At 36.7% G+C, this 12,034-nt stretch overlaps 1 protein-coding gene across 1 annotated transcript in view; it reads right to left on the bottom strand.

Annotated features, from left to right (window-relative positions):
- Nucleotides 1-10,111, bottom strand: part of NMBR (neuromedin B receptor) — a 110,940-nt gene extending 100,829 nt beyond the window's left edge. Inside the window, exon 1 of the mRNA XM_072410440.1 lies at nucleotides 9,103-10,111. Coding sequence (XP_072266541.1) covers nucleotides 9,103-9,521 — 419 coding nt within the window. The 5' untranslated portion in view covers nucleotides 9,522-10,111. The remainder of the gene's footprint in view (nucleotides 1-9,102) is intronic.
- Between the last annotated feature and the right edge of the window lie 1,923 nt (nucleotides 10,112-12,034).

The raw sequence follows: 12,034 nt of genomic DNA on the forward strand, positions 1-12,034 counted from the left end.
TCCAAATTTAAAACAGTGCAGTATCTACGTCAGTGCAAGATATGTTTCCAGTTATTATTAAATTAAATAGTCAGTATGCTTTTGGTTTCAGGAATACACAGTAGGCTACAATTCATTATGCACTTTGTGTACATTTGTTTAGACATGCATAGCATGTAAAAGCTTGTGTTCGTGAACAGCAAACTCATCAAATCATTTGTAGTTGCCAACTTATATAATAAACTGGAACTGAAATTGTTACATGCAAGTCAAACAGCATCAGTTTGTTTCTTACCTGTAAAAATGTATTTTTCTCACATAGGGCCTGATTTCCAAGGCTGGAGAGTATACACTTTCTTTAGTGAATCTAGGTGAACCAGCAAACCTGGAATGGATCTGGGCCATGATTGAAAACATTTGCTAACAAATAGCAAATGGCTTTTAGGAAATCCATTTCAGGTTTGCAGGAGTGCAAGTCCACTCTTAAAAGTGTATCCTCTCCAGAGAGCTTTAATAAATAAGGCCCATAGTGTTCTAATCCATACCCCCTGTCCTAAAGAACACCCAGGATATGACTTCAGGTTTCATTACTGCAATTAAAGTTAGGTCAAGGACCACCCTACTGTTAGGACAACTACTACTGAATAACAAACAAAAAGATTTCCTGATGAAGGGGACTGAATTTCCGCAAAACACGTAGAAAACAATATCATATAGAGAGCTTGCAAGAACAATATCATCTAGAGATCTTGCTTGAAGTTTGGCAAGAATCAATCATATATTTGAGATGTTCTGTTTTTATTGTGATTAATAAAATCAAGTAAGCCCTTCATTGCTCTTTAACTAGACAAATTAAAAACAAGAAGATCAATAACCTAGTTAATACAATATAGCTATTATAATAACTCATTACTATTACTCTTCCACCAATACCTCTTCTTCATTGATCTCAGTACTACTACATAGGCACACATTGCCCTGACCCCCCCTCCTGATCTCTTGGCTCACTCCCCCTTGGTGTTTTCCTGCACTCCCCTGCTGACTTGTAGGGGACTGGGGAGCCAGTACTTTTGTAACTAGGGCATCTGCAGAACAGAGCACACATATACCCTTAAACCTTCTGTCCCACTGTATGGATGCGGATGATGTCATGAGCGCTGCCTGACCTGTCTATATGGATACTTTAACCCTATATAGTTAATCAAAGGCCCATCATTGGGATAGGTATAACTCAGATGCTAACAGAAGAAAAGTTCTATCCTCGCAATTTATCTTATTATTACTATATACTTTAATCATTACTATATATCTCTAATATATATAATATATATACTATATTTTCATTATGATTATACATACATTGTTTACCTAATTTTCATCACTAATAACTGCATATTATGTGTTGTGAATATGACAAAATGGAATGTATTTTGACTATTGTCACCTAATATTGTGTAACTGGTATTGCATGTTGTTGTCACCCCTTTTGCGCAAAAAACGTTTGGAATTTACTGGACAGCAGCATTTACTAGACCATAATCTGGAAATTGTACTCTTAATATATGATATATGGATTTACTAATAGTATACTTGTGTAGTGCCAAACTGGTCTAAATCAGAATATCTTTTTATTGTCTTGACCAACCTTGAGATTCTGTTGTCTGTAAATATGTGTCTCAAGTAAATTTTACATGCATGCCAAAACAAGCCCTTATTTGTCTTGTTGTTGTTAATTTGCCTCTTCTACTAAGGAAACATCTGATCTCAGATTTGCATTTTTTCCTTAATAACCAGAGATATTGGTGAAAGCATAGGGGCCTCTACTAAAACTAACAACAACATCAGCAATACTAATACCCTTTTTTCCCAATATGAATGTATATATCATTAACAAAATAGTGTGCATCAACTATGAAAATTTCCAAAAAATATTACAATTCTGCCATAAATGCTAAGTTTTTGTTTAGGGGTTATTGTGGTATTTACAAAATGTTAATAAATATGTTTAGTATACTGTTCAGGAACACAAAGAAAACAACACATATTAATAAAAAAATTTTATTATACTACATATATAGAATTTTTGATAGTATTACATTCAATGTGTATTTAAAGTCAGAGTACTTACAGAAACTAATAATTTTCAGGATTTCGCAGTATACAAGAAGGCATTCAATTTATATGGATAAAAGTATCATAACGCGGCATATGACCAAGGGATGCAATCAGACATGCCTCAAATATCAAATACAGATTTAGGTCTTACTGTATGAAGGGGAGGAATAAAAAGACATTGAGAAGAACAGAAGAGTCAGTGACATCTGTTGGGCACTGCATTGCTGCCTGTCACGCACAAGGATACATATGTACAGGAAGCAAGCTTATCCAGGTGGCAAAAGCTCAAAGTACAGTACAAAAGCTCATAAAAGGTTATGAGTCCCAAAAAGGACTGAGGCTTTGAACTGCTTGATATTCACTAGAACACCCTGCTAGGTCTGATGGGCTTTACAACAAACAGCCCAGATGTATACTTTTAGCTAGCTTGTGCTGCGCCAGTAAAACCCTACACCCTGCCAATATTACCCTTTGATCCTGGCACACCATTGAAGCTGTTCTGTATGAACAAATCAGAGCATGTGGGCAGAAAGAGAGGCAAAGGGGAGAGAAAGGGAAGAGAGGGAGGGCAAGTAGATAGAGAGGAAGGAGACAGACAGAGTGGGAGCGAGTATGGAAAGGGAGACAATAAAGGGAGGAAGAGAGGACAGAGAGAGTGGATGAAAGAGAGGGGTGAGAGAGAGAAAAAAGAAGGTGTGGAAAGAAAAGAGAGAGGGAGAGGGGGTGGTAGGAAAAAAGGGAAAGAGAAAGAAAGAGCAGATAGAGAGGAAAAGACAAACAAGGGGGAGAGTGGCAGGAGAGAGGAGGTAAATGGAGAGAAGAGAAACATAGAGTGAAAAGAGAGGGAAAAGGGAGATGGGGATAGAGGAAAAGAGAGTGGTAGGAGAGAAAAAGTAGTGAAATAGAAAAAAAAAGGTGAGGAGAGAAGGTGCATGAAAAGAGTGAGAAAAAGAGAAATAGAAAGAGATGAGAAAGGGGGAAAGAGGAAGAGTGGAAGAAAAGATGGGCATCACAGCAATGATTTTTGTAAGTCAAATAAACATAGGTTTTTAAGTAAAAAGTATTAACCTGATTCTAACAAATTAACTAAACCATCTCCTAAGCTGAACAAAGATCCCCTACATATATTTGATACCAAAAATTTCCATGTTGAGAAGTACATATGAGATTGAAGGAGTTTGTAGCAAAGATTATCTCATAACCCGACGCATTTCGCTCACAAGAGCTTCCTCGGGGGATTCCTTGAGATTATGTACACAGGACTGGTTGTTAATCATTGAAAGGAGTGGAAAGAGAAGAAACACTATGTGAATATTAGGACATAGTTGTCCAATAAGAGCAAGGAAATTTATTCTGGTTGGTGTTCCCACTGATAAAGAGATGAATTTCAGTATGTTGTTAGATTAGTATATTGCTGATGAGTTATTAGTTTGGTCAGGAATCTAACCCAGGCCTCCAGCATGGCAGGCGAGAACTCTACCACTGAACCACCAATGCTGATGTTCCTGTTTCAAAGTGGTTTGTAAAAGCAGGGTGTCAGCTTTTAACTGGAAGCTGACGCCCTGCTTTTACAAACCACATTTGAAGAACTCCACGGGCTGCAAAAATCTCTATATCAAGCTTGAATGCACAACCTATTTAATTTGGGAAATTCACCCTTTACTGGCTGTAAAAATTTTATAACAGTCTTGAGAGTCCAACCTATTCAATCTGGACAACTATCCTCTTTGGAAATAAGTCCCTTAGTACTATCACTATCAAAACGTTATTTTTCAAACTTATTACAAGCGATGCTGCTAAATACAAAGGAAAAATCTTGTCCACTTTGTATACTATTTATTATAATGCAACACCATCAAGCATTGGAAGTTCAGTGGTAGAACTTGCATCTGCCCTACAGGAGGCCTGGGATTGATTCCCAGCCAAACTAACAATTCATCAGCAATGTACTCAATCTAACAACATACTGAAATTCATGTCCTAGTCACTGAGGTCAGCAACCAGCATACATTTACCTTGCTCCTATTGGAAAACTATGTCCTAATATTTACATGTGTACGTGTTTTTACGTGTTTCTTCTCTTTGCACTCCTTTCGACGTTTAACAACCGGTCCTACATACTTGTGTATATAATCTCAAGGAATCCCCTGAGAAAACTCTTGTGATCGAAATGTGTCGGGTTGTGAGATAATCTTTGCTACAAACTCCCTCAATCCCATGTGTATTTCTCAACATGGAAATGATTGGTATCAAATATATATTGGAGATCTTTGTTTAGCTTAGGACATACCGTGTTTCCCCGATGATAAGGCATCCCCATCAAATAAGCCATGCCACGATTTTTGCTCAAACAATTTAAATAAAGCAACCCCCGCAAATAAGACATCCTCCGATACCTGATACTTTGTGCCTCTTTCAACAATAAATGTGTACTGTAGTCTTCTTCGTGGAAAAATAAGACATCCCCCTGAAAATAAGACCTAAAGCATATTTTGGCATTTCAAAAAATATAAGACAGTGCGTTATTATAGGGGAAACAGGGTAGTTTAGTTGATTTATGTTAGAATCAGGATAACACTTTTTACTTTATTAAACTTATGTTTATTTGACTAACAAAAATCATTTCCGTGAAGCCCATCTTTTCTTCTCCTCATACTAATCATACTATGTAAGTAAGGGCTAGGCAAATATCTGTATATTTCCTATATGTTAACTATGTGTCTATGGGGATAGAACAAACAACCACTCAAGTACTATGCCCATCAATCTATGTGTCACCTTTATACACTTTGAATAGTTCTTTTTCTTACCATAAAAAGGTAATTTGGCTGTGTTTGGCCCCTGGCCAAAGGTTTCCAGTCTTCCCCTGACTCCAGGACCTTCATACCGGTAGAGAGCATATTACATGACTGATATTCACCCAATGGCAAGAATATAGCACAACATCTTAGTAATTTGGGTCTGAGTGAACTGAAAGTAGATGTGATAATACTGCTGCTTAGTCATAGTTGTATGGGTTTATTAGGTTTGCTTTAATCAAGGTCAACTCTAGATTCATGACTAGATCTGAGTAATCTGTTTGTGTAGTTTTACACAAATTACTCCTAGGCAAAGGAAGAACCACTCCAAGTTGACTGAAATTATTACAAGTGGTTGAGACAAATATGAGAAATCATTAACATACTGATTTCTTGTTTCTATTCCATAATATTATATGCAAACGCCAAGTACACTATTTCTTCTGTGAAAAGTGGGTTACATCTGGCTTAACCTGTAGCCAATATATGTAACCTATATGAGCTGAACCAGTATGCATAAGAAGTCCCTGCCTCAAGAGCACCTTGGGTGTAAGAGAGGAATCTGTAACAGCAATAACACTATAATAATATAAAAATAAAACAATGTAAACAATCTAATTCCTCTGGATTTTAATGTACATAGAAAGCAATCCCTGAAGTCTGTAAATACTGCACTGTTTAAATACAAAAGTTATCAATACAAACAGCCCTACAGTCCAGATGTGACAGCCATTGTTGCAAACACTTCCTCCTACAGGAACATATTTCAGGTCACACGCAGTGTTAGTAGAAATCCATATGCTCAGCTCTGGTCCTGCCAGAGGATATAAGACAGACCAAAGCACTTTGCATCAGTAATTTCACTCTATAAATGCATTGTTGGTCTACAGAAAAAAAAGGTCTGTACACTACACACATGGCCAACTTAGTCTGGGAGCTATGATGTAATATATTTTGTGCTGAATGAACACAAATGCAAGATTCAGTATTCAGTGATCTAATTTTCTGGACTCAATATATTTTCGGTATAAACTTTGAATATTAATGCATTTATATAGAAACATTTAGGAACACAATATATTTATCAAATTTAAGACAGGAAAAAATATTTTAATAATATAATGAAACTTGCCAGTTCCAGATAGCAGTGTGTACAGGGTATATGAAAGCGGCAGAAGTGTTGTTGCTAGCAAGAGCATTAGGCAGGTCATTAAATCTACATGTGCCACTGAGAAATAGTAAGTGGTAGCAAAGATATAATATGTATGCTAGCAAATTCAAGATGTCTTAACAAAATTAATGAGCTGAAATTGCTAATGGCAGATGAAAGCATAAAAGGGAAAAAGTCTAAAATCCTAAAGGCTGAGAAAATAAAAGAAATGTAACAAAAACTGCAAAAAGCAAATGATTTTAAATGGAGCTGAAAACTAATTACTAATGAAATAAAATGAATCCCCCCCCCCGCCCCAAAAAAAAGAAAAAAAACACACATTTGTGTATATAATCTAAGAAAAAAGGCGCTCTACTTTGAATGTTCTCCCTGTGTTCAAGTGGGATTCTTCTGGACACACCTCCAAAAAAACATGCAGGTAGGTTCATTGGTCCCAGAAACAACCCTTGGTACAATCAAATATGGGCACAATAGAATATAAATAAATAAAAGAATAAATCTAAATTAAATAAAAAAAAAATCTCCATGAAATTAATAAACAAATATGAATATAGAAAACAGAGCTAAAATTTTCAATACATATTTTGGTAGTAAAAGTGACTGCATCCCTAAAGAAAAGTACAAAATAGGAGTTTTTCCTACAATGAAGATACCTATTACTTATGTCCTCTGCCAACCGTGTGGCTGGTCTGTGCTGTACAAAATAAAAAACACGCACACGCATAGGCGTGTTGAATTCCTGGTCTCCTGCAGCAAGTTGTGACTCCTTCCAGTGGTTCATGCTTCACTGCAGGATGCAATAGTGATGTAGGGAATATAGATTCAAACCAAAGAGCACCCTGGAGAGGAAAGAAAATCTGACATTTTTGAAAGTGCCAGATTCTAATGATTCTTCAAGTATCTAATTTTGTAAGGCTTCAGATAAGAATTATGTGTTTTTCCCGAGTGTTTAATTGTAAGCTGTATTTGGGTTATGTTTTGGGTGTGGTTTAGGCTCAGCATCACATGTGGACATCATAGCATACTGTTTTCAGGAAGCTGTGCACAACCCCTGACTAGTCAATCTCACTAATGATTAGTAATGATGTCATTGGATCTAAAATCAGGTATGTTATCAAAACAATAAGGTTTTTTATTTAGTAGTTGCATAGTATTTCAGGGGAAAAGAAGACCAGATAAGGCAAAACTTTAGCAGAATAAATTTAGCTGGAACTGTTGGAAGAGTCTAGTTTATTATATGGGTTTTTTCAAAGCGTAAGTAACCTCCCGCCACCACCAAAATGATTTTTCATGTATGCCCATTATGCATTTTTCCTTTCCCAATGATAGTTAGAACTAGTAATTCTGCCAACAATGTAATCTTCCTGGATTGTCACAACAATTGAAACCCCGGAGTGCCTCAAGGTTTATTGTTGTTGTTCAGCCCAGTGCTTCCCCTTGGTCAGGGCCAATGTACAGTGTCCTGTACAATATAGTGTTTGAGCTGTGATTATAAAGGCTATAAAAGCATTGCCTTCCTGACCACCCATAGATGTGTATCTAGGATTTCCATGGATCTCTATAGCTCTTCATACAGCACTAGAATGCTTTTAGGTCTCCATGAAATGACTATAATGACTTTGTTAAAATATGACAAGCACTCTTTTAGAGTATCAGGAAGTTAACTTTTTATATTAGTTTATTAATACATAAAAATTATAAAAAATAAATAATTAGCTTTAACCCAAAGGCATTTAAAGGATGCAAAATGCTAGACAGGGAATGTTACCAAAAGTAAAGAATGGCTTTTTTACTTAAAGTATCAACAGTAATAAATATTACCAAAAAAAGTGTGGTAATATTTTGAAAGACAGTTTTCTTAGTGGTGTCAAAAGGGAAATGGACACAGTTTTGCAGAGGCATTGCGGGAAAATATTCAGCACTTCAGGAGATGCCCATCTTTTTAAACTCTAATCCTTCAAAAACAGAATTTTACCATGTTGAACCAAACAAAACTACCTTCTACATACCTGTAAAACACAGACTAGATGTAAAAGGATTTACTGGACCAAGAATAGCATTGTTGCATTAGTAGCTACAACCTGCATGTTATATCAGTACAGAGATACAAACCTGAGCATGCTATGTCCTATGAAGCACCCGGCTATATAGTATACTAATAGATATATAACCAATAAGCACGTATATGTTTACTTATAGTTACTTTATCTGTAAAGGGACGTGGAGAGTTTGCTTTTACACTGTAAACTTTATTTTTAACTTGAACTAAACATTGTTTTAAAATGCTCTGTATTTACTGCAAATTCTGTGTCATTTTATTCTGTGTGTAGTGTTTACCTGCACTCAATGTTATATTTTATTCCTTATTAGGTAGATTAGTAAATGTAAAATTACACTGATGCTACATTTTAGCAACATACATAATCATGAAAATTTGAGAGATAAAAGTTTATCATTTAAAAACACAAAATCAGAACATATTTACAGAACAGTCTGATATTACTTGCTGCAAACTTGCACTAAGTAGCTGATAAAAAGTAGTGACCCAGACAAGAAATTCAATTAGCATGTTCCCTGCAAGATCAGCAATGACAGCTTTTGTGTTTCTATTAAGAAATTTACAACATATTTACATCAGTCTAATGTACCACAAAATAAAGAAAACAAATGATCAATTCCCTGTCAAAAATGAGATTATTCCAAGACACACAAAAGTTTAGCACATTAACTTCATTCCTATCCTTGTACTTTGCACAGATTACAAGGCTACAAAATGCAATAATGACCTGTGCATATTGACCTTACAAACCACAGGAGTGAGAAATAAGGGTGACAATTATGAAATAGGAGAAACAAATGGCTCAGCTATTAAGCACAATCATTTCTTGAAGCCAGCTGTACCTCTACCCAGGCAAATAAACCAACATGTAGAACAAAGTGAGCAAACATTGTCTGTAAAGTGCACTAGAGATTTAAAAAGTGATGACTGTCATAGGAGTGTAATCCAGTGCTGATTGCAGCAGCTGGAAAGGCTCTTACCTGTCAGCACTGAGAGCAGTTAGTGTGAACACAGATACTCCCACAGAAGTCAGTTGGATGGATGGGATAAGCTTACAGCACACTTCTCCAAGAATCCATTCCTCGAAAAAGAAGCGGAAGGCATCCACTGGTACACAGGTCACCAGCAGCAACAGGTCCCCAGCAGCCAGACTGGAGATGAAAATGTTTGGCACACTTCTCATGGCACTGTTGGTAATGAAGATCTTAACAAGGGTAACATTGCCTAGAAGTCCTACCATAATGATGATTAAATACACAGATGGGATCACACAACGAATGATGAAAAATGCCATCTCCCGACTTTGGGGAGCAGGGTTTTCTGGCATTGCGCTTGGCACAGCCTGACTTCCATTAGCACCCTGTAACAGAGTCATGTTTGAAGTCTGACCAGTGATCATCTTCCACAAGCACGAAGTATGCCCAACACAGGTTTGCCTTTTTTAGTATCTAAGCAATCAAGTTGTTAGTACCACTTCCAAAGTTTCAACACCTGTAAAAAATTAATGAAAGCCAATGGCAATAAAGCATCGCACAGTTCTGGAGTTTTAGTGGTTATGATAGGGATGCATGTGCAGATAGAGATTCCCTGTACAGGCAATCACGAACTTTTCTGGATGGAAAAATAGAAGAAAACACTAAGCTACAATCAGAGCTGCCGAGCTGCTGGGTGCTGCTCTCTGCAATGCTCTTATACTGTGCGCCCTGATGGTCCTGAGAAGGAGGAGGGACTGGATGCATCCAAACACAGAGGCTATAGTGAACTGTGCTTAGACTCATCAGAAACAATAGCTTCTTCCTTCTGTTTGGAGAATTTCTTCTTATCATCCACAGGGGAAAAATGCTCCTGAAGTATCAGTCTAGACTTTAAGTGAATCATTGCAGCATATCAGCTCTAGAAGGCTTGTTAGGGATGTAGGAGCTGTTCACATAAAAGTGCTGAAACTGACCTGCCAACCTTCCAAAGAATTCAGCTGCTATGAAAGTTATGTGTGAGCCATGGAATCTGACAGACATTTTGACTTATATCAATGATAGGAATTACAGCTAGCAGGATTTAGAAAGCCATGCCAGTCTTCCAAGAGCTACCTTACTTGGTTTTATTACAAGTGATTGATATAATGTGGAATCTTATCCAGTCTACTGCTTTCCTTTTTGCACTAATGTCAATGTCTGCCAAATTCTGTAATATGTGTAGCTGGTAAGTTAAAATTGTATTTACTTTCTATTCCGGTTTATGTAAAATGATAGTTTAACAGATACCTGAGCAGTCCAATACATTCACTCTTTGTATATGTTTCCTATGGAGTGCATCCAACTGTTGCTGCAAACCTTATCAGTATAAGCAATGAAAAGTTTGCTAAAACCCTGTGTTATGTGATATAGTAGACAGCCTGTTTAGCTTAATAAACAAAAACTGCACCGTCTGTCCAAGGTTCCATATGATGAGGTGGGAGCATTTGCTGAAGGATGTTAATATACATCAATATGATAACTGGTATTTGGATCTTCCAAAGCTGCGCTGAAATGCAGCTCTTTCCAACAGAGAACATATTCTTAATATGAATAAGCAATGCTTAAATGCATGAATGTAAATGAGGCAGTAAAGCAAATCTACCCAGAACATGATGCCATGCCTAGCATAGAGACTTAATGTAATGTGCACATATGATTTCATAGTCACGATTAAAAGTACAGGTAAAGGAATATTCACAGATGCACAGCCATGCTTCCAACCCCATTGTACTAGCTAGGAATTTTCTTTTCCATTCAAACTTAATCTTATCATAAAGTCACTTGCTTCTTTTCTAAGCCTCTGATGTATTAAATATGCAATTATGCCACATTATTATTAATACAAACACACCTACATGTCATTAGAGATGATGGAATCACTGAAATGTTAGCTCCACATTCTTTAGCATGACCTATATTTCCAGCAATAAGTCAGTTACAATGCTCAAGACAATGACATTACACCTAATGTGAGTGGCTTGAGTTTGCAATTAAATTTCCTTTTGGAGGCTGGGGTTGTGTTGTGTGCATTAGGGACTTTTATCTGCGCTGAGCAGATGTCTGAAGCCAACATGAACAGAGAAAAAGCAGCCAGGCTGTTATCATTGGCTTGCCTTGACATCCTCTAAACATCTCTCTACTGGAAAAGACAGAAGATGTTCTTTACTGAATTCATAATAAGACACAAGTCTCATCACAGCTAACATGCAAAGATCTCACCAGTGGCTTATTTACTAAGCTTAAGAGCTATGCACCCTAACCTATGGCAACCAATCAAAATTGTGTGCCAATTAAATTTAATTAAATGTATTAATATCTGCAATTCCTGTACTAAAGGAAACAGATATTGAGAGACATACAAAAATGGTAGTTGCTGATGTATGAATAATTGCCTGGCTCTCTGACCTTAGTATTTTCAGTCAATGACCTGCAACAATGTCATAAAAAAATCATGAGTCCTTATATGTGATGTCACTATAGATCAAGTTTTGAAGACCATCACTAGGACAAGGCAGGCAGCTAACATTTTCAGTAATAGCAGCCTTGCTTTTTTGGCAATCATCAGTTCTGCCTTCCACAACTTAATAACATCATTTTTCATTTTTCAGCCTAGTTCCTCTGCTTCATTTTTTTCATCCCTTTATGAGACAGGTTAATCTAATTTTTTTACAAAATTGAAGGCTCCAAAGACATGGAAACAAAAAACAAAGATGTAATTTAAAGATTTCCAGTGAAAACTAGATATCCCAACAGGCAGCTTAAGAACAAAGGTAAATTAGAATTCTTTTAAACTGAATATGCCCTGAGAAAAGGCTGGCAACTTTGATATACTGAATCGGCATAGGAATTCATTTGTGGTGGTTCTGTATGAAGGTTGCTGCATGATGTGACAATGGTA

The sequence above is a fragment of the Pyxicephalus adspersus genome, chromosome 4 (assembly GCF_032062135.1).
Source record: "Pyxicephalus adspersus chromosome 4, UCB_Pads_2.0, whole genome shotgun sequence".
In the NCBI taxonomy this organism is placed as follows: domain Eukaryota; kingdom Metazoa; phylum Chordata; class Amphibia; order Anura; family Pyxicephalidae; genus Pyxicephalus; species Pyxicephalus adspersus.